This window comes from Ylistrum balloti, unplaced genomic scaffold, assembly GCF_031769215.1.
Source record: "Ylistrum balloti isolate Yb309-2 unplaced genomic scaffold, AGI_CSIRO_Ybal_v1 Utg369808, whole genome shotgun sequence".
Classification (NCBI taxonomy): Eukaryota; Metazoa; Mollusca; class Bivalvia; order Pectinida; family Pectinidae; genus Ylistrum; species Ylistrum balloti.
Window position 1 is genome coordinate 679,983 of NW_026781982.1, and position 23,773 is coordinate 703,755.

A 23,773-nucleotide genomic window follows, 5' to 3' on the forward strand; every position below is an offset into this window, starting at 1 on the left:
CTAGATTATTCATTCAATGCAAGAACTGAATAACAACAACTATTCTGTTTTAGGTACAACAAGAAGGGGAAAGAGAGAGATCTAAAGATCCTGCTGCAAAGCATTCAGCTGTCAAAGGCTTTGATGACAGGAAAAGGAAAAGGAACCAAAGTCGAAGCCAGAAGCCTTACAGTTAGGACAGACTTCGCCTTTTCAGTTTGTATATCCTCCAGATACTGCTGCCATGCCCAAATTAAAGATCCGAGCTTCAATGCCACCACCAACACAAGGTTTTCATTGGCCAATTCTCCCCATACCATCTTAGCTGCACCTGGGCATGTACAGTTGCAAGTTATACTGACACAACCAGTGATAACTCAACTGACTACGCCGATGATAGTACCAACTGTACAAGCAAGACAGAAAAGAAAAAATGTAACAGATGATGTGGGGGTGGTAAAATGCAAACACACCAGACAGGCAACATCTGTGAAATGTCCAAAGTGTGGAGGTGACAGTACTCCTCCCATTCATCAGCAGTATAGAGGATACAGGAACTGTGGTAAGACAGAAGCTGCATCTTTTGACAAATGGAGGGCAGAGTTAAAAGATATAGGAGTGGCAAGGAAAAGAAAAGCTGCTGGAAGGGGAACAGACAACAAGTACTGCTTGTATGGCTGTCTGCTGCCAACTGTGGACAGCAAGCATGAGGTCTGGCTGTACTAGCACAGTTTGAAGAACATCAGACATATCAGCCTTTGGTTAAGATCAGGGTGTGATGTTTGATTGCTACAAGGACTAAATTTGTGTTTCTTGGGGCTCTGAGTTCACAGATCATCCTGTACTGTTGTGTATTTAGTCAAGGCACTTTACCTCAATTGCTTAGGATATCATTCAGTGGCCTGACTGGACAGATCTATCTCCAGCAACACATGGACAGTTCCAGCCTCATCTAGAGCCATCTCCTGCCTTCGCTGGACAAATATAACCTTGTCCATAGTCATCTCCTGTCATTAGTGGAAAGTTTGTGCCCTGCCCTGTGTAGCACTGTCTTTGCCACTACTTTCTGGAGTTGTCAGCAGCCAAGATTGGGCAGTCTTGGCCTCATCTAGAGTCATCTCCTGCCACTTGTGGACAGTCTGAGCCTCAACTAGAACCATCTGTTGCCACAAGAGATCTATCGAAACCGCATGTTGTAGAGTTGTCTCCTGCCACTGTGGACAATCCCAGTCTCATATAGAACCGTCTTTTGTCACCAGTCGATGGTCTCAGCCTCAAACTTATCCACAAATCTCCTTGATGATGTGAGTTCTTGATAAGTATTGGTATTTTAGTGTGAAAACCAATTTCAACTTTCTCTTCATGTTTAACAGCTCTTTTTTCATGATAGTCGTTCAAACCTATAACTGCACAAACTTGTAGCTTTGATTAAATTTTAATTGTATACCTTGTAGTGCTTGCAGTGCACAGTTTGAGCCCCTCACCTGATGAACCGAGCTTGAAATATGAAGTGTTGCAAGGTTGTAAAAAGAAAAAACTTCTTGAGAAGGAAATGGTAACAACCTATTATAAAAAAATTTGAATGCTGCCTACTATATTGCAAAATTTTCATATATTTGTCATATAGTAGAAGGTTCCAAGCCCTTGTAAAAGCAGAGGAGAATTTTTTATGGTTTTTGGAGTGATTGTCAGTTTCACTAACAAATGATGTTGTTCTGTCAGGGGACTTAGCCACAAACTTTCAACCATAACAGTTACAAATACCAGGCTCTGCAAAGAAGAGAGAACTTCTGTAGTTCAACTGGAAAGAACACTTTCCTTTCTTGGAAAGAGATCTGAGTTCAAACCTCAGTGGAAGTAATAGATATTTGCAGTTCTGGAACATTTGTAACTATTTCATTATCAATTAAAAGTTAGATTAACCTTATTGTAACTGTCTATTTCATTATCAATTAAAAGTTAGATTTATAGTTATGTTGAATCCTTTATTTTAAATTCCTTTTGTTTCAGTCATTTCCATCAGTTTTCCTTCTTTTTATTAATTTTTCTGGTTAGCACCGGAGACTTATGAGCTATATCCTTAGCGCAGTCGGTAGAGCACGAGACTGTTAATCTCGGGGTCGTAGGTTTGTGCCCCACGTTGGGTGCCAATGTTCTTGGTTTCTAGCAAAAGAACACAAGGACCACTGGGTGAGTTCTCACGGCATTTTTATTTCCCATGATGGATAACAGAAAAAAAACCCTACAACTGTGGTGCAGAGGTTTCCTATAAATTCCCTTTGGGACGTAGGTGTAGTAAAAATGTAATATAAACCGTCGCTGTGTATATACAGACTATACCCTGTAACATCTATGAATAAACTGAATATTTGAATTTCTAGCAGTATTGTTGAAATATAATGACACATAGAACAGCCTTTCCGTCATGTAATCTGCAAAAGGTCAATGTCCTTAATGATGAAACAATCCGAACACTTAGAAAGTGGATCAAAGTCAGCCTAGATTGATTCTGTAAAATTGTGACCATGCGTCTTTTGGTTAGTCAGAAGTCATAAAGACCCATAAAGCTTTGAAAGTAGGTCAAGATCATTTATCTGAACAAACTTGACAGCATATCATCCCATCATGATACCTGGGTTATACATAATCACCCTTTGCATCCAGGTTAAGGGAAAAATAAAAAAGGTACAATGATTGATGTATCAACACAATTGATCACTGAAACATTGAACTAGGTGTCAATTCTTCGTTAAATGCCAGTCCTTGCACAATGAACAATCTTGCCGGACTTCCATAAGAGAAGATAGCCATTTTGGATTTTATATCAATATGACATGAAAGAGTTCATGAACCACAGTGGCAAAAATAATTTCCCACAAAAAAGGGTAAAGTAAGGACTTGTCTGATAAATGTTGCAAGGACTCATCATTGGATTATATAAAGACAAAAAACATTTCCTTATCATTTCGATCAAGGTTCGTTGGTATGTGACCATAAAACATGATCCATAAGGAATATAATTTATTAATAGCCATAAATGCTACTGACCTATTTATTCCAGACTCGTCACTTAGGAATCTGTACAGGCCACACTAGATCGGCGAAGAATGCTAGGCCTTGGTATAAACAAACCAAATCAGACCTAGACAAACAAAATCTACAATCACTGAGTAATACTTAAAAGTATTGAGGATTTGAAATTGCTTTCAATACTTCAAATCAATTCAGAATTAGTAAGTAGGCAATATTAAAATGACAAAACACATCTTTTACAAATATATTTTATTGATCATTTCTAAATTGTTATCAATGTAATATTGTCCATAAATGATTTTTAAAGAAAATAAAAGAATATTTATAACACTGTTTTCATCACTGCAGTAATTTTAATGATGATTCTACAAATCACTTGATGACATCAAACTACTGTTACTTTTAACCAGCATGTGTCAACAACATAAATCACAAAATAGTCACAAGCAATAATTACATAATAATGCTAGGACTATTTCTCATCTCTTAAAGACAGCTTTGCTAACACAAAACACTGAACATCAACAGAAAATAACGAAACCAAAATGTTTTAGCTCAACGTAACTATAAAGTCAGAGTGAGTGATGTTATAAGGTTATTCAGTTGCAAATGTTCCCTTTCAAACATATTTGAATACTGTACAGTCTGTAATTTTCACAGGTCAAAATTTTAACGATTTCTTTTAAAACAAATAAATTATTTTTATTCATCATGTGTAATACAATTCATGTATCTCGTTATTTCATACATTAAATTTTAATGATCATTTTAATGTACCATAGAATAGTGAAAAATATCCCTATGAAAATAACCTGCCATATGGTATCAAATGTAATTATCAGTTTATTAGCACAAATTCCATATTAGATACTCCAGGGGTTACAATCACCTTCGCTCTCTACACCTCTGGAACATTTCATGACAAAATGTAAGGTTCTGTATGTGTCACCTTGTTAAGACGAAATGTCTAGCTTGATTCTTTGATATATATCAAAGGAATCTCCATCTCCCATAACCATATACCGTACTGGCTTTGAAGATGGGTGTCACTCTTTTGTAATCTTCAAAGGACTATATCAGTTGGTGATGGGTCAGATTTTTTTGTCTTGAAACCTGCTCTACACCAATCAAATTACTTTGTTTGTGACTTTGCCTCTGTTTTTGCCTTGAAATATTCTGATTAATATGACAATCAACTTGAGGACTATTTTCCTCGCTGTTATCTTAAAGAATTGTGTATCTTAGCCTAGTTTGCCAAACAGAAGATCCGAAACCGAAAGTAGCAGTAATTTAAACAGTGTTGATAAGTTTTTCCTAAACAGCTTCTCAAACATAATTTGTTGAAAATTTTCACACCTCAAGTTCTTTGATTCAGTGCAGCTACATGCAATACTTGTTCTTGATCTTAGTATTACTCAGATCTATAAACAATCTATGATGTTATGACGAGGCACTGGAATAACATATGTATGCTGGAATTTTGTCACGACTTCTGTGCTTGTTTACTTTTCCACTGACTAGGGTCTTCTGCTTTTGGCTGAAAGTTCTCCCAAAATGACATATCTGGTTCTGAAAGAGGCTCAACATTTTTGATAATATCTTTAATATCTAGCACCTTGAACTCTCCAGCAGAAGACAGCAATTCTGTCGCTATCTTCTTGTTTTCCTGCAAAACAACACATCATTTATATCATTATGAAAACTTAAAATTACTGGAAATCATTGGTTTAAAAATATTAGAGCATTTCATGTGTGAAACAACAATTAGAAATGAATCAAGATTTCATTGTCCTCAGAGTATTTTTTTTTCGTGATCTGTAAAAAAATCTTTATAATATATTTACAACAGAAATATTAACTACATCTATTTTGTAGAATTCAATACATTTCGTTATAACCGGGGGCCACAATACAATCACTTTTATGTGTTGTTTTTTTCTGAAATGCAGGAATATTTGTCAAATGAATGTTAATAGATGTCAGAATGAATATGGGGCTAAATAGTCATATCTTACATAATCAACAATGTTAATTATAACATCTATTTGTTTTGTTTACCGGAATATTGTCCTGTTAACAGTCAGAGTCAATATAAGGCAGTTTCCTATCAGTAGCTGGTGGCTACCTCACTCAGCTACATACAGGAAATCCATTGCTTGTCAGATCGACCAATTGGTGTAAAGTACCTAGCCCAAGGATACCTGTTTACCACTTAAAGAAGACAGAACTGATTCTAAACCAAGGAAAATTGAAGAACATAGCCTTAGGAAGATTTTGTTGATTTTTTTCTTTCCTTCTGTGTTTTTTTTGTTTTTTGTGAATGGCTATTGGATGAGAGCAACTACAACAACCAGAGTGACTTTAATACCTGGTTATTTTGGGGACATAATAGGTACCATAAGATACATAACACTACAATATTATCATAATACTTACCATGTTTTCTAGGGATGTTCTACTATTTTTGTTTACAGCTACTGCAACACAATGGTTGCCTAGCAACTGTTCCTCAAAAGCCCATTCTGACATTGGTGTCCCATCTATTTTCAATGTGGTATCTGTAGTAACATTAGAGTCTATATTTCGAGTTGTAAGGTCAAAGTTCAATCTGCCAACCTCAAATCCAATGCCTACACCCAGTGCTTTCACATAACTTTCCTTCAAGCACTGAAAATTAACAAAATATAGAGGACAAATGTAAATATATCTTAAACTCCAGTAGTGTTTATAATCTAAGCACCTGATGAATGAATAATATCAAAGAATAAATGTCGGTGATAACATTGCTGCTTTTCTTGGGTTTTTAAAAATCTAATTGGACCCAGTTTAACAAATATCTCTTAACTATAGGATGTTTCCATAAAAAAACCATCATTCTGAGGTAAGGCTGATAATACAAAGGGTGCTACAGATTCCTTTAATAACTTGTAACAAGGATAACTATAATCATACCCAGAGTCTGAAGAACAGTCTGAGTTTTTCCTTGTCAGTGGCGGGTGATTGGATAACCCTCCATTCCTCATTAGTGAATTGTCTCCTCATTGTTTTGAAGAAGCTAGCCACATCAGTTCCTGTCCACAAAAACATCCATAATTTACAAAGCTATAGAGTACAAACTACACACAAAAACGAACTGACAAAGACACAGGTTTATCAAAGGCTCAATGCTTATTTCATTATCCTCAATAACTTGTGTTATTAACCTCTTCAACTTATGTCGTTAACCTCAATAACTTATGTCATTAACCTCAATAACTTATGTCGTTAACCTCAATAACTTATGTCATTAACCTCAATAACTTATGTCATTAACCTCAATAACTTATGTCATTAACCTCTATAACTTATGTCATTAACCTCACTAACTTATGTCATTAACCTCACTAACTTATGTCATTAACCTCAATAACTTATGTCATTAACCTCTATAACTTATGTCATTAACCTCACTAACTTATGTCATTAACCTCAATAACTTATGTCATTAACCTCACTAACTTATGTCATTAACCTCACTAATTTATGTCATTTTACCTCAATAACTTCTGTCATTAACATCAATAACTTATGTCATTAACCTCTATAACTTGTCATTAACCTCAATAACTTATGTCATTAAACCCAATAACTTCTGTCATTTAACTTAAGTCCTCCTGTCATCTAACTCCTTTGCTTATGTCCTTACTCAATATTAACTACATTGAACTATTTTAATGCTTTCTCATGAACAGCTTTATCCCTATAAACTTACTAACGTGTTTCCAATTTCATGATATCCACACCAAGAATGCAGTTCCCTTGTGCTGCAAGGACAGCATAATCCCCCTGGTGGGAAACATTGAAGCTAAAATGATCAACATTGGACCTGTTGGCTATGAAAGGCTTTCCCTTCTCTGTTCTCCCTAAAGCCACCTCCTTATATGGAATGTTAAGGTATTCTGATACAACCTTTCTGATCATCAACCGTCCAATCTGAAATTGAATAGCTCAAAAGTTTTGAACCAAAAGACATCAGACCTTTAAACCCTTCATTTCCAGGAGAAAACTATAAAAAAAGGACTGAATTGTGACTCAGCTTTTAGGTGTTACTGAGATGATGCCTTGATAGTTTGGTCTGAATGTAGTTTAAAATATAGTTTAATCTCATTTGTTTACAAAAAAGAAATCATGTAAATGTGTATACATTTGACAAGTATCACAAGCTAATATAAAATATCATTAAAAATAAGCTTGTCTGATGTGAAAATTATTCAGCTCTCTGTAAAACCACTGATTTTGAGAATATTAGTAAGACACTTCTGGAGAAAAGATGTGAGAAATTATTCTAGACTTGTACCTTTTCCTATACTATTTTCAAGTGTTTACTGATAACATCCGCAGACAGGAAAATAACAAACAACTGACATGTTAACCAATTAAATAACAAACAACTGACATGTTAACCAATTGAATTAATTAATGACCACGAAATTAAAAACAGAAATGGCAGCTTCTGTGTACCTCAGTCATTAATGAAACCATTTGCAATTGGCTATGAGTCAATGAATTTTCTCCTTTTTAATTGGAAGTGTTACCAGGATGTTAGAGCACATATCTCATTCTCTCTATTACACAACCCTGATCCAACATTATTGTAGCAAATTATGTCAGATGGTTTTTCAAACATTAATTTTCGTGGAAATCATTTAAGGAACACACATAATCATCAACATCAGACATGGTGGAAGGAATCATTGTTGTAGAATCATCCTCAGAGTTTGAACTCATTCAGTCTTTTAGTTAAAACCTAAACGCACCAAGTCAAATATTAACAACAAACTTCATCACTGGAGTAGATTTCTAAATAAAAACACTATAACCTTCCACTAACAAAAGGAATAAGTCTTATTACTAGATCTGGCGTGGTACGTTACCATGGAAGACTTGGCATCTTTCTTGAACACAAACTTGCTGATCCTATGTGTTTCTTCAGGTTGTATACACTGGTTACATAGTGTCCAGTCTTCAGCGGTCGGGGACCACGCCCGGAAGTTAAACGCCCACCTCACACTCATCCTAACATGTCTCCCAGGCATTGCACCATTGCTGCCTATATATAATTAACTCCTGTTTAAAACAGAAACATCACTTCAAAGCATTATACATATGTATAATTGTTTGATAACTTATACACATTTATAGATTTTGCCTTCACTCAACTGCATATAATTATATGAATAAGAATTATTGCTAAAACTAATTCACACAAAAAATGTTCAACATTTGTTTTTTGTAATCCAAATAAACCTGGCATTTATATTGATACCTAAAACATGGAAGTTACAAAAAACATGTTTATTAGTAGTTTTGTAATGCAAAGTTTTATACACATGAACCAATTTTTACAATGAAAATGTGTAACTGTAATTTAATTGAGTCTGCCCCACAATGATTTACTGCAGTTTACATCAAAATCCTCTGTTGATCCATAATTACACTTTTCTCAACAATATTAGACCACTAAGAGCATTAAGATGACCTTTGACCTGAAGACACTCGCAGTAAGATGACCTTTGACCTGAACACATACATGTATGTATGAACAATGTAATTATGGCTGTGGCATCGACATTCTCGTGAGTTTCAAGCTTTGTTACTGATATCCTGTATACAGCATCTTACTCAAAATATTTTGGTCAGAACATATTTACATCAGTACTTTTTAGCATGGTCTTTAACTTAACAACGTTTGTAGGCCAAGGTCATTTCAATTGCAAAGTAGAACGCTCTATCAGACAAACACTGCTCTGTAGCGGTTTTCCCCAATTTACTGCCTTATTTATTAACGTTATAATAGCTAGGTCGTTATGTATTTATATCTCTAGAAAAATATATTGTGACAATGAAGTTTCTAGTCCCCAGACATGGATCTATAGTCTGAGATAAACATCGATACCATTCTGGCATTAATACATGTAGTTGTAATGACGATTTATGTATAATTATTATTATGTATACCTCTGTCGATCTCAAAATTAAATCCACCGTTTAGTACAGGGTAATCAACATCCGGGTATTTTCCAAGATGGCTGCGCCCTGTAAATCAGCGTGCAGCTGAATGTCGCTATACCGCTGTCATTAAATTTCTTCACCATGGCTATGAATAACAGAAGCAGCACTTCCTGATGACAAAATAGTAAGCATAGCTAAATACAGAAATGTCTCAATTTAATAAAATATTGTTACAGACGCGTAACAAAACCCATACCGAAGACAAGCACTGAAGTCTGAACAGATCGGCGAAAGCTACTAACTTGTAATTTGTGGGTTTTCCCGAAAATGCTTGAAATATACGCAAGGGATATGCACGGACACCAAAGCTAGTATATGATGGGCGAATATATTCATGAACTGATGAACATTCTCAATTCGGACTCGTGCTGCATTAAAGATGGCTTCGTACCGTGCCTGCTAATCCTCTTCGGGATTCCTCATTTATATTAGACGTTTGACAGTGTACCTCGATCGTTAAATATACTGGACAAAATAAGTTAAGGATCATAAATTGTGACCATAATATCTTTAAAAATTCAAATCATGTATTGCCGGTAATTGCACTCGTAGTTTCTCCAATATGTACCTAAAGTCATGTCAAAGGTGAAAGCACGTGCATCTGAAGGTCTTGCCGTTCCGCTCTAGTTAACTATGGTGGTGTGAAAAACTGACTGGTCTATTACTACAGAGGAATCTTGCAGGTTTTGATTCTGTTACTTCTAAGCTAAAAAAAGTTGAATTTGGAAACATTTAATCAATTTGTAACGAAAACTTGAAAAACTAATCATGCGAAGACATTTAAATGATATGGAAGCCGCGCGAGCTATAGGGCTCCTTCAAGCTGGTCAAACTCAACGAAATGTGGCGGCACAGCTTCATGTTTCTCAGAGCGTGATTAGTAGGCTATGGAATCGCTATCAACAGACAAATAACGTCCGTCAACGCCCCAGATCTGGACGACCACGCTGTACGACAGCCCGACAGGACAGATTCATTTGCATCACGGCACGACGTCAGCGGTTTTTGAGTGCTCCTGTCTTGAATCTTCAGTTTCAGCGTGCTACAAATCTAAGGATTTCATCCCAGACAATGAGAAACAGACTCCATGCCTCTAATTTACGAGCTAGAAGACCAGCAGTCCGACCAATTTTATCCAGAGGTCATCGACAATCCATACATCAATGGGCCACTCATCATTTGAATTGGCAATTACGTCATTGGAGAAATGTTATGTTCACAGATGAGTCTAGGTTTTGTGTTGACTTCCATGACGGTAGGAGGAGGGTATGGAGAACCCAAGGAGAGCGCTATGCAGACTGCTGTGTTGTCCAGCATGATCGCTTTGGTGGTGGGTCAGTGATGGTTTGGGCAGGGATCAGTGTTGACTTCCATACAGACCTCTACATCATAGACAATGGATCTTTAACAGCTGTTCGATACAGGGACGAGATTCTACACCCTATAGTAAGGCCCATTGCAGGAGTTGTTGGCCATGATTTTATTCTGATGGATGATAATGCTCGTCCTCACCGTGCTCGTGTGGTCAACGACTATCTTCAACGTGAAGCAATCGTTCGCATGGACTGGCCAAGTCGTTCTCCTGATCTGAACCCTATCGAGCATGCTTGGGACACCTTGCAACGCCGGGTTTCAGCTCGACCTAATCCACCACAGAACCGCCAACAGCTTATGATTGCTCTGCAAGAGGAATGGCAGCGCATCCCACAGATCAGCCACCGACGACTAATAAGGAGCATGTGCAGACGTTGCAGGGCAGTTATTGATGTCAACGGAGGTCATACTGCCTATTAAATTGCCAATTGCAGTTTGATGAGTTTTCCTTGTCTACATGATTAACTTGCTCTACTTCCTCTTACACTTTGATTTCAAGGGTGCTGTTACTCAGGGTTATCTGCTCTTGGTAGCAATTACCACAAATGAATTTGTTTTGTGTAATTAAAGACTAAAATGAATGTTCTGTCATTAAAATTTAAAATATAATCATATTATTATTTGTATGTAAAACTGCACTGTTTCAAGTTTATGATCCTTAACTTATTTTGTTCAGTATATATATCATCGCAGCAATTGAACGCCAAATTGAAAAAACGGCTTTTGTAGCAGGCTTCAGGTTTCTATATTACACATGGCGATGAATCTACAGTTTTTACAAACTGATTTAAAGTAAAATTGCTCAGTTACAAAATCTAGCGAATGATCCTGAACCAACACTGTTTGTATTTCATGTTCGTCCCATTTACATAACAATTCAGATTGATCTGCCACGCCCCATATTATTTTATGATCTTTTGATATTTTAGATTTAACTTCAGAATTCAACCAAATTCATTTAGTTACCTGTACATCTTGTAACACCTGCCAGACAGAATGAAGTTTCACAGATTATTTCAACGACAAGGGATGCATGTGCTTTCAAATGACATCTACACCTGGAGCAAACTGTCCATCTTGCTGAAAAAAAAAACCCAAGGATCTTTTGGTTTTTGCACATCATGGAGGAAATTCTGTTCATTACGAACAAATCAGACAGGACTTACAAAATACAATCCAATCAGTGAGCTACAGCCTTTTATATCTGTGCCAATAATCCAAGAAGGAGCCATTCCTTTCAATCCATCTGAACCTGAAATAAAATCTGCTTCAAAATTCTTCACACCGAGAGGAAGGTCACATCAAATACAACACATAGGGACAGCTGCTGACATGTCTAAACTACCTACATATGATATTCCAGAGGTAAGATTTTCTTTTTCAGTTTGAAGTTAATTTCATCTACTTTTTCTTACTTTAAAATCTTGGTTCACATCGATGACATCAACAGAGAAAAACAATTGAAGTTAATATCAAAATCATGTATTGTTTATATAGATGCAGAGAGTGAGTTAAATGCAAGTGCTGGTAGATATTACTCCGATTCATGAGGAAATCAAAGGGGAATCTTGTTGTTTGAATTTTTCATTTCTCAATGCTACAATAAGACATGAATTTTGACATGAATATTTATACTTTTTGTTAATGAGACAGTTGTATCATATAATTTTTTATGACAGTACAGTGTTTCTTCACTGTAATTGTTATGAAACACCTGTAATCTAGCTCAAAAAGTCATGACTTCAGTTCACAATTTCAGGTGGCATTTATTGGACGAAGCAATGTTGGTAAATCCTCTTTGATACGAGCCCTGTTTTCCAGCGCTTCAGATGAAGTTCATCGAAAAGTGGCAGTGTCCTCGAAGCCTGTGAGTTTTTTCAAATGTCAGATTTCACATGAAACAAGATGGCTGCTATATATTTATATCAGTAATAACTTCTGTATTCCTTTGTATTGCATTGATCTGAAATATGTGAAGTAATTAAATAAAAATATGTAAAATACATTTTCATTTACAAAAGCTGCTTGGAAATGGATTTCAAAACTTTTTCATAATGTTTTTTGTCTAACAAAGGATCGGATGAGTTTATAATGTTAATAGTTATTATGATCTTCAAGTTTGCCAATAATGGGAATCCAGCACTTCATTGTTTTATGAAGGAAAATGTTTATGTGTCAATGGTGGGAAAAAAAACATTAGTTAGGTTGACATGCTTGTTATGTTTGACCTGACAATATGTTTGTTGCCCATTATGTTTTATTGTATGGGGTTACGGGAGTTTTGGGTTACAGGGTCGTACGAAGGCACTAAGCTGTACCAGACTGGTTATGTAGTTGTTTTATTGTATCGGGTTACATTGCTGGAAGTTTTGGGTTACAGGGTCGTACAAAGGCGCTACAGCTGTACCAGGCTGGTACTGCCTTCACACTAGTGGATATGCCTGGTTATGGACACAATATGCCGTCCTACTTCAAAGATTGTGTGGAAACCTATTTTAAAGAAAGAAAAAAGTATGTATTCTGTATCAATGAAGTTATGCTTTTTAAAAGAATTTCAGTCTACAATTGTGATAACTAGTTCATATTAAATAAAAGAGGGTTGCCGAGTAATTAAGGCTCTTGGAGGTCACTTGTCCTTCACCTCTGGGTCAAGGTCACCAGGTCTAAGTGGGTCAGTTACCAGGTACTGGCTGCAGGTTGGTGGATTTTCTTTTGAAACTTCAACTTCCTCCATCACTCAAACCTGACAGGTCCTTAAGTGACCCTGTCTGTTAAGAGGATGTAAAGCAACAATAAATAAACTATTAAAGATGACTTTAGAGATATACCAAATTTGATTGCATTGTGACATTGTGATTCATTTATGTCCTGTTTCGACAGGTGACATTATCTAACAGGTAAAGCTGTTCAGTACACTAAGAAATCCATCTGGAAGTTCCCATGATATATTACATGTAATCTTTTTATCTTTGCTGATAAATTTTAACAGAATAGATTCTGTATGCATAGGCCAACAATATATGTGTGACTAAAAAAAACAAAGGTGGGCTTATTACTTAAAAAACAATGTCAAATTTGTTGGCATTTCCACAGAAAAGGCAATTAATGATAGTGGACTTATTACCAGACAGGGCTTAATGCTTATTAAACACAACAATTAAACAAATTCCAACTTCCTTTTTTTTGTCAAATTTAACAAAAATGAGCTGTTCAGATACCAGTGTGCTTGGTCTGAAATTGATCTTCACATCATTATCAGTATTATTGAAACACTAATACTTGTTTATTTCAGGCTAGTCAGGTCATTTATATTAATAGATGCAGTGATGGGAATTACTGAGAGTGATCGAATAGGCCTGGAAATGATGGAGGAAATGGTTATCCCTTATGTAGTGAGTTGTCTACCTTGGCAATCTGTATTAGGCATTGATCACATAAAACACCCCGCCCCTGTACTCCTCATTTTTTATAGGGGTACCACCTTAAAATGATTTGCCTATAACTTCTACAGGAAGTTAATGATAGAGTTCTGGGGTCAGGTAGATGTTTGATTAGGATTGTAGATAGTGAAAAGTAAATAAGACTTTTGTTGATTATGGCTGAATTTTGTAGCTTGGAGATGGTGTTTATTCTGATCGACGGTGAAATAGGATTAACTACACTGGATAAGGAGATGTTAGAGAAGCTAGAGATCTTCTCCACAGTTCACTGTGTACGTAGCTAAACCACCGGCATTACCGCTGTTTCTGGTCTATTTCAATTCATTATATTCTTATCACAAATTAAAGTTTTTATCAATTACAGCAATTCATTATATATTAGATGTCCTTTCTTAAATAGGAAAATACTTGAAGGACATTTGTAAATCAAATACAGGCATGAAAAGCAGTTTGTAATTTTAATACTAATCAGGTACTTGTTTTGATCTGTTTACCCAAAACAAATTAATATCTTGCTATTTTTCCCAACTGATGCAAGGTGTTGTAAAATTCAGGTTGAAAAAAGAACAGGTAGATGTTTTTTATATACTGCTACACAGAGTTGCTACACCTGAAATGTTGGGGAAATTTTTTCATTCTTATCAAGTGAAAAGAGAATGAAATAAGCTTTAAAGGTTGATATTCCATGACTCCTAGTACCATCATAATGAAAAAGAAAAAACAGATTATGTTAGAAATTTAATCGATGTTTATTGACAATTATTTCTTTGCTCATCATTAGGGTAGAGAGTTGAGATAATGTTTCAATCTTTTCCATACATCACCTCATTGTTTGTGTTTTTGATTTCAGATGGTGTTGACAAAAATTGACAAGACTACCAAGCACCAGTTACTGAGAAACTTAATGTCTGTGATAGAATACAGAGACCAACACAACAAATGTTGTCTACCACAGCCCTTCCTTGTCAGGTATCCCTGATTTATCTGTCTACCACAGCCCTTCCTTGTCAGGTATCTGATTTATCTGTGTACAACAGCCTTTCCTTGTCAGGTATCCCTGATTTATCTGTCTACCACAGCCATTCCTTGTCAGGTATCCCTGATTTATCTGTGTACCACAGCCCTTCCTTGTCAGGTATCTGATTTATCTGTGTACAACAGCCTTTCCTTGTCAGGTATCCCTGATTTATCTCTGTACCACAGCCATTCCTTGTCAGGTATCCCTGATTTATCTGTGTACCACAGCCCTTCCTTGTCAGGTATCTGATTTATCTGTGTACCACAGCCCTTCCTTGTCAGGTATCCCTGATTTATCTGTGTACCACAGCCCTTCCTTGTCAGGTATCTGATTTATCTGTGTACCACAGCCTTTCCTTGTCAGGTATCTGATTTATCTGTGTACCACAGCCCTTCCTTGTCAGCTATCCCTGATTTATCTGTGTACCACAGCCGTTCCTTGTCAGGTATCCCTGATTTATCTGTATACCACAGCCCTTCCTTGTCAGGTATCCCTGATTTATCTGTGTACCACAGCCGTTCCTTGTCAGGTATCCCTGATTTATCTGTATACCACAGCCCTTCCTTGTCAGGTATCTGATTTATCTATGTACCACAGCCCTTCCTTGTCAGGTATCCCTGATTTATCTCTGTACCACAGCCCTTCCTTGTCAGGTATCCTTGATTTATCTCTGTACCACAGCCCTTCCTTGTCAGGTATCTGATTTATCTGTGTACCACAGCCCTTCCTTGTCAGGTATCTGATTTATCTGTGTACCACAGCCCTTCCTTGTCAGGTATCTGATTTATCTGTGTACCACAGCCCTTCCTTGTCAGGTATCTGATTTATCTGTGTACCACAGCCCTTCCTTGTCAGGTATCTGATTTATCTGTGTACCACAGCCCTTCCTTGTCAGGTATCCCTGATTTATCTGTATACCACAGCCCTTCCTTGTCAGGTATCCCTGATTTATCTGTATACCACAGCCCTTCCTTGTCAGGTATCTGATTTATCTGTGTACCACAGCCCTTCCTTGTCAGGTATCCCTGATTTATCTGTGTACCACAGCCCTTCCTTGTCAGGTATCCCTGATTTATCTGTGTACCACAGCCCTTCCTTGTCAGGTATCGCTGTTTTATCTGTGTACCACAGCCCTTCCTTGTCAGGTATCCCTGATTTATCTGTGTACCACAGCCCTTCCTTGTCAGGTATCTATACCTGATTTATCTGATTTATCTGTGTACCACAGCCCTTCCTTGTCACAGGTATCCTTGTGATTGATTTATCTGTGTACCACAGCCCTTCCTTGTCAGGTATCTGATTTATCTGTGTACCACAGCCCTTCCTTGTCAGGTATCCCTGATTTATCTATGTACCACAGCCCTTCCTTGTCAGGTATCTGATTTATCTGTGTACCACAGCCCTTCCTTGTCAGGTATCTGATTTATCTGTGTACCACAGCCCTTCCTTGTCAGGTATCTGATTTATCTGTGTACCACAGCCCTTCCTTGTCAGGTATCTGATTTATCTGTGTACCACAGCCCTTCCTTGTCAGGTATCCCTGATTTATCTGTGTACCACAGCCCTTCCTTGTCAGGTATCCCTGATTTATCTGTATACCACAGCCCTTCCTTGTCAGGTATCTGATTTATCTATGTACCACAGCCCTTCCTTGTCAGGTATCCCTGATTTATCTGTGTACCACAGCCCTTCCTTGTCAGGTATCCCTGATTTATCTGTGTACCACAGCCCTTCCTTGTCAGGTATCCTTGATTTATCTGTGTACCACAGCCCTTCCTTGTCAGGTATCTGATTTATCTGTGTACCACAGCCCTTCCTTGTCAGGTATCTGATTTATCTGTGTACCACAGCCTTTCCTTGTCAGGTATCCCTGATTTATCTGTGTACCACAGCCCTTCCTTGTCAGGTATCTGATTTATCTATGTACCACAGCCCTTCCTTGTCAGGTATCCCTGATTTATCTGTGTACCACAGCCCTTCCTTGTCAGGTATCCCTGATTTATCTGTATACCACAGCCCTTCCTTGTCAGGTATCCCTGATTTATCTATGTACCACAGCCCTTCCTTGTCAGGTATCTGATTTATCTGTGTACCACAGCCCTTCCTTGTCAGGTATCTGATTTATCTGTGTACCACAGCCCTTCCTTGTCAGGTATCTGATTTATCTGTGTACCACAGCCCTTCCTTGTCAGGTATCTGATTTATCTGTGTACCACAGCCCTTCCTTGTCAGGTATCCCTGATTTATCTTTGTACCACAGCCTTTCCTTGTCAGGTATCTGATTTATCTGTGTACCACAGCCCTTCCTTGTCAGGTATCTGATTTATCTGTGTACAGCAGCCTTTCCTTGTCAGGTATCTGATTTATCTGTGTACCACAGCCCTTCCTTGTCAGGTATCCCTGATTTATCTGTCTACCACAGCCCTTCCTTGTCAGGTATCTGATTTATCTGTGTACCACAGCCCTTCCTTGTCAGGTATCTGATTTACCTGTGTACCACAGCCTTTCCTTGTCAGGTATCCCTGATTTATCTGTGTACCACAGCCCTTCCTTGTCAGGTATCTGATTTATCTGTGTACCACAGCCCTTCCTTGTCAGGTATCTGATTTATCTGTGTACCACAGCCCTTCCTTGTCAGGTATCCCTGATTTATCTGTGTACCACAGCCATTCCTTGTCAGGTATCCCTGATTTATCTGTGTACCACAGCCCTTCCTTGTCAGGTATCTGATTTACCTGTGTACCACAGCCTTTCCTTGTCAGGTATCCCTGATTTATCTGTGTACCACAGCCCTTCCTTGTCAGGTATCTGATTTATCTTTGTACCACAGCCCTTCCTTGTCAGGTATCTGATTTATCTGTGTACAACAGCCCTTCCTTGTCAGGTATCTGATTTATCTGTGTACCACAGCCCTTCCTTGTCAGGTATCCCTGATTTATCTGTGTACCACAGCCCTTCCTTGTCAGGTATCCCTGATTTATCTGTGTACCACAGCCCTTCCTTGTCAGGTATCCCTGATTTATCTGTATACCACAGCCCTTCCTTGTCAGGTATCTGATTTATCTATGTACCACAGCCCTTCCTTGTCAGGTATCCCTGATTTATCTGTGAACCACAGCCCTTCCTTGTCAGGTATCTGATTTATCTGTGTACCACAGCCCTTCCTTGTCAGGTATCCCTGATTTATCTGTGTACCACAGCCCTTCCTTGTCAGGTATCTGATTTATCTGTGTACCACAGCCCTTCCTTGTCAGGTATCCCTGATTTATCTGTGTACCACAGCCTTTCCTTGTCAGGTATCCCTGATTTATCTGTGTACCACAGCCCTTCCTTGTCAGGTATCTGATTTACCTGTGTACCACAGCCTTTCCTTGTCAGGTATCCCTGATTTATCTGTGTACCACAGCCCTTCCTTGTCAGGTATCTGATTTACCTGTGTACCACAGCCTTTCCTTGTCAGGTATCCCTGATTTATCTGTGTACCACAGCCCTTCGTTCTCAGGTATCTGATTTATCTGTGTACCACAGTCTTTCCTTGTCAGGTATCTGATTTATCTGTGTACCACAGCCCTTCCTTGTCAGGTATCCCTGATTTATCTTTGTACCACAGCTCTTCCTTGTCAGGTATCTGATTTATCTGTGTACAACAGCCCTTCCTTGTCAGGTATCTGATTTATCTGTGTACCACAGCCCTTCCTTGTCAGGTATCCCTGATTTATCTGTGTACCACAGCCCTTCCTTGTCAGGTATCCCTGATTTATCTGTGTACCACAGCCCTTCCTTGTCAGGTATCCCTGATTTATCTTTGTACCACAGCCCTTCCTTGTCAGGTATCTGATTTACCTGTGTACCACAGCCTTTCCTTGTCAGGTATCTGATTTATCTGTGTAGCACAGCCCTTCCTTGTCAGGTATCCCTGATTTATCTTTGTACCACAGCCCTTCCTTGTCAGGTATCCCTGATTTATCTGTGTACCACAGCCCTTCCTTGTCAGGTATCTGATTTATCTGTGTACCACAGCCTTTCCTTGTCAGGTATCCCTGATTTATCTGTGTACCACAGCCTTTCCTTGTCAAGGATCTGATTTATCTGTTTACCACAGCCCTTCCTTGTCAGGTATCTGATTTATCTGTGTACCACAGCCCTTCCTTCTCAGGTATCCCTGATTTATCTGTATACCACAGCCCTTCCTTGTCAGGTATCTGATTTATCTATGTACCACAGCCCTTCCTTGTCAGGTATCCCTGATTTATCTGTGAACCACAGCCCTTCCTTGTCAGGTATCTGATTTATCTGTGTACCACAGCCCTTCCTTGTCAGGTATCCCTGATTTATCTTTGTACCACAGCCCTTCCTTGTCAGGTATCTGATTTATCTGTGTACCACAGCCCTTCCTTGTCAGGTATCTGATTTATCTGTGTACCACAGCCCTTCCTTGTCAGGTATCTGATTTATCTGTGTACCACAGCCCTTCCTTGTCAGGTATCTGATTTATCTGTGTATCACAGCCCTTCCTTCTCAGGTATCCCTGATTTATCTGTGTACCACAGCCCTTCCTTGTCAGGTATCTGATTTATCTGTGAACCACAGCCCTTCCTTGTCAGGTATCTGATCTGATTTATCTGTGTACCACAGCCCTTCCTTGTCAGGTATCCCTGATTTATTTGTGTACCACAGCCTTTCCTTGTCAGGTATCCCTGATTTATCTGTGTACCACAGCCCTTCCTTGTCAGGTATCTGATTTATCTGTGTACCACAGCCTTTCCTTGTCAGGTATCCCTGATTTATCTGTGTACCACAGCCTTTCCTTGTCAGGTATCTGATTTATCTGTTTACCACAGCCCTTCCTTGTCAGGTATCCCTGATTTATCTGTGTACCACAGCCCTTCCTTGTCAGGTATCTGATTTATCTGTGTACCACAGCCCTTCCTTGTCAGGTATCTGATTTATCTGTGTACCACAGCCCTTCCTTGTCAGGTATCTGATTTATCTGTGTACCACAGCCTTTCCTTGTCAGGTATCCCTGATTTATCTGTGTACCACAGCCCTTCCTTGTCAGGTATCTGATTTATCTGTGTACAACAGCCCTTCCTTGTCAGGTATCTGATTTATCTGTGTACCACAGCCTTTCCTTGTCAGGTATCCCTGATTTATCTGTGTACCACAGCCATTCCTTGTCAGGTATCCCTGATTTATCTGTGTACCACAGCCCTTCCTTGTCAGGTATCCCTGATTTACCTGTGTACCACAGCCCTTCCTTGTCGGGTATCCCTGATTTATCTGTGTACCACAGCCCTTCCTTGTCAGGTATCTGATTTACCTGTGTACCACAGCCCTTCCTTGTCGGGTATCCCTGATTTATCTGTGTACCACAGCCCTTCCTTGTCAGGTATCTGATTTATCTGTGTACCACAGCCCTTCCTTGTCAGGTATCTGATTTATCTGTGTACAACAGCCTTTCCTTGTCAGGTATCTGATTTATCTATGTACCACAGCCTTTCCTTGTCAGGTATCTGATTTATCTGTGTACCACAGCCCTTCCTTGTCAGGTATCCCTGATTTATCTGTGTACTACAGCCCTTCCTTGTCAGGTATCCCTGATTTATCTGTATACCACAGCCTTTCCTTGTCAGGTATCCCTGATTTATCTGTGAACCACAGCCCTTCCTTGTCAGGTATCCCTGATTTATCTGTATACCACAGCCTTTCCTTGTCAGGTATCCCTGATTTATCTGTGAACCACAGCCCTTCCTTGTCAGGTATCCCTGATTTATCTGTGTATCACAGCCCTTCCTTGTCAGGTATCTGATTTATCTGTGTACCACAGCCCTTCCTTGTCAGGTATCCCTGATTTATCTGTGTACCACAGCCCTTCCTTGTCAGGTATCTGATTTATCTGTGTACAACAGCCTTTCCTTGTCAGGTATCTGATTTATCTATGTACCACAGCCTTTCCTTGTCAGGTATCTGATTTATCTGTGTACCACAGCCCTTCCTTGTCGGGTATCCCTGATTTATCTGTATACCACAGCCTTTCCTTGTCAGGTATCCCTGATTTATCTGTGAACCACAGCCCTTCCTTGTCAGGTATCCCTGATTTATCTGTGTACCACAGCCCTTCCTTGTCAGGTATCCCTGATTTATCTGTATACCACAGCCTTTCCTTGTCAGGTATCCCTGATTTATCTGTGTATCACAGCCCTTCCTTGTCAGGTATCTGATTTATCTGTGTACCACAGCCCTTCCTTGTCAGGTATCCCTGATTTATCTGTGTACCACAGCCCTTCCTTGTCAGGTATCTGATTTATCTGTGTACAACAGCCTTTCCTTGTCAGGTATCTGATTTATCTATGTACCACAGCCTTTCCTTGTCAGGTATCTGATTTATCTGTGTACCACAGCCCTTCCTTGTCGGGTATCCCTGATTTATCTGTATACCACAGCCTTTCCTTGTCAGGTATCCCTGATTTATCTGTGAACCACAGCCCTTCCTTGTCAGGTATCCCTGATTTATCTGTGTACCACAGCCCTTCCTTGTCAGGTATCCCTGATTTATCTGTATACCACAGCCTTTCCTTGTCAGGTATCCCTGATTTATCTGTGAACCACAGCCCTTCCTTGTCAGGTATCCCTGATTTATCTGTGAACCACAGCCTTTCCTTGTCAGGTATCTGATTTATCTATGTACCACAGCCTTTCCTTGTCAGGTATCTGATTTATCTGTGTACCACAGCCCTTCCTTGTCGGGTATCCCTGATTTATCTGTATACCACAGCCTTTCCTTGTCAGGTATCCCTGATTTATCTGTGAACCACAGCCCTTCCTTGTCAGGTATCCCTGATTTATCTGTGTACCACAGCCCTTCCTTGTCAGGTATCCCTGATTTATCTGTATACCACAGCCTTTCCTTGTCAGGTATCCCTGATTTATCTGTGAACCACAGCCCTTCCTTGTCAGGTATCCCTGATTTATCTGTGTATCACAGCCCTTCCTTGTCAGGTATCTGATTTATCTGTGTACCACAGCCCTTCCTTGTCAGGTATCCCTGATTTATCTGTGTACCACAGCCCTTCCTTGTCAGGTATCTGATTTATCTGTGTACAACAGCCTTTCCTTGTCAGGTATCTGATTTATCTATGTACCACAGCCTTTCCTTGTCAGGTATCTGATTTATCTGTGTACCACAGCCCTTCCTTGTCAGGTATCCCTGATTTATCTGTGTACCACAGCCCTTCCTTGTCAGGTATCCCTGATTTATCTGTATACCACAGCCTTTCCTTGTCAGGTATCCCTGATTTATCTGTGAACCACAGCCCTTCCTTGTCAGGTATCCCTGATTTATCTGTATACCACAGCCTTTCCTTGTCAGGTATCCCTGATTTATCTGTGAACCACAGCCCTTCCTTGTCAGGTATCCCTGATTTATCTGTATACCACAGCCTTTCCTTGTCAGGTATCCCTGATTTATCTGTGAACCACAGCCCTTCCTTGTCAGGTATCCCTGATTTGTCTGTGTATCACAGCCCTTCCTTGTCAGGTATCTGATTTATCTGTGTACCACAGCCCTTCCTTGTCAGGTATCTGATTTATCTGTGTACCACAGCCCTTCCTTGTCAGGTATCCCTGATTTATCTGTGAACCACAGCCCTTCCTTGTCAGGTATCCCTGATTTATCTGTGAACCACAGCCCTTCCTTGTCAGGTATCCCTGATTTATCTGTGTATCACAGCCCTTTCTTGTCAGGTATCTGATTTATCTGTGTACCACAGCCCTTCCTTGTCAGGTATCTGATTTATCTGTGTACCACAGCCCTTCCTTGTCAGGTATCCCTGATTTATCTGTGTATCACAGCCCTTCCTTGTCAGGTATCTGATTTATCTGTGTACCACAGCCCTTCCTTGTCAGGTATCCCTGATTTATCTGTGTACCACAGCCTTTCCTTGTCAGGTATCTGATTTATCTGTGTAACACAGCCTTTCCTTGTCAGGTATCTGATTTATCTGTGTACCACAGCCATTCCTTGTCAGGTATCTGATTTATCTGTGTACCACAGCCCTTCCTTGTCAGGTATCCCTGATTTATCTGTGTACCACAGCCCTTCCTTGTCAGATATCCCTGATTTATCTCTGTACCACTCAGGACCTAGATGTTAATTACATAACAGGTATATAGAATTATCTTTATAAGGACATATGTATCTGACACATTAGTTCAGGACCAATGATATTTGTCTTATATACAAGATGAGATTGTTTACATATTAAATTTTCAGTAAGGTGCCTCACATCTAAATACGTACATTTGCTTTCATTTTTTTTTAATTTTTCAGTTCCCACTCTGGTGCAGGGATAGAACTACTAAAGACTTTGATTGCGTATGTGACTGGCAACATGCTAGTGAAGGGGTCATGATGGAGTGACTATACTGTAACATGTAAACAACTGGTATAAATATTCACTACCTATCGGTGACAGGCAGTGTAGGATTCTGTATGTGATGGAGAAAAGTACCAAGTATTGTGTTAATGAGGAAGAAGAACCAGTATTTAGTATAAAACATGGACTCATTTAGTGGTTAGACAATTTACAGGATCCTGTAAATCGTCCGACCCCTCATTTAGTAAGTATATATATATATGCAGCATGGAAGTGACTGACAGCCTCCTTTGTGTGAGGATCTGATAAACAGACTTTGCTTCACCATTTTGTGGTGAACGTCGTGCCAGAAAATACAATAAAACATCAAACTGATATTTGTGATTTATTTTGTATTTTGTTGATTAGTAATCATTAATAATATAGATAATGAGAGTACACAATACATTGAATTTACTAAAACAATCTAAACATCATCAACTGTTTAGGCAGAATTATCAAAT

The 23,773-nt window shown here is 39.0% G+C and overlaps 2 protein-coding genes across 4 annotated transcripts; one reads left to right on the forward strand and one right to left on the reverse strand.

The window, feature by feature from the left end:
• Nucleotides 1-3,304: 3,304 nt before the first annotated feature.
• LOC132544733 (L-aminoadipate-semialdehyde dehydrogenase-phosphopantetheinyl transferase-like) lies at nt 3,305-9,045 on the reverse strand. 2 transcript variants are annotated; one of them, XM_060208383.1, is made up of 6 exons: nt 9,010-9,045; nt 7,926-8,118; nt 6,768-6,837; nt 5,965-6,083; nt 5,449-5,679; nt 3,305-4,678 (listed from the first exon to the last, which is right to left on the reverse strand). In XM_060208383.1, the coding sequence occupies exons 2-6, from the start codon at nt 8,085-8,087 to the stop codon at nt 4,496-4,498; spliced, it is 765 nt and encodes a 254-aa protein (XP_060064366.1). In that variant the 5' UTR covers nt 8,088-8,118; nt 9,010-9,045; the 3' UTR covers nt 3,305-4,495. The 2 variants fall into 2 exon arrangements, with proteins under 2 accessions (XP_060064366.1, XP_060064363.1); XM_060208380.1 differs by having other exon boundaries at nt 6,768-6,984.
• A 40-nt stretch (nt 9,046-9,085) lies between these two features.
• LOC132544719 (GTP-binding protein 8-like) lies at nt 9,086-23,647 on the forward strand. 2 transcript variants are annotated; one of them, XM_060208362.1, is made up of 7 exons: nt 9,086-9,187; nt 11,367-11,802; nt 12,197-12,304; nt 12,818-12,948; nt 13,730-13,829; nt 14,728-14,846; nt 23,225-23,647. In XM_060208362.1, the coding sequence occupies exons 2-7, from the start codon at nt 11,434-11,436 to the stop codon at nt 23,304-23,306; spliced, it is 909 nt and encodes a 302-aa protein (XP_060064345.1). In that variant the 5' UTR covers nt 9,086-9,187; nt 11,367-11,433; the 3' UTR covers nt 23,307-23,647. The 2 variants fall into 2 exon arrangements, with proteins under 2 accessions (XP_060064345.1, XP_060064344.1); XM_060208361.1 differs by lacking the exon at nt 13,730-13,829 and adding an exon at nt 14,050-14,149.
• The last annotated feature ends 126 nt before the right edge of the window (nt 23,648-23,773 follow it).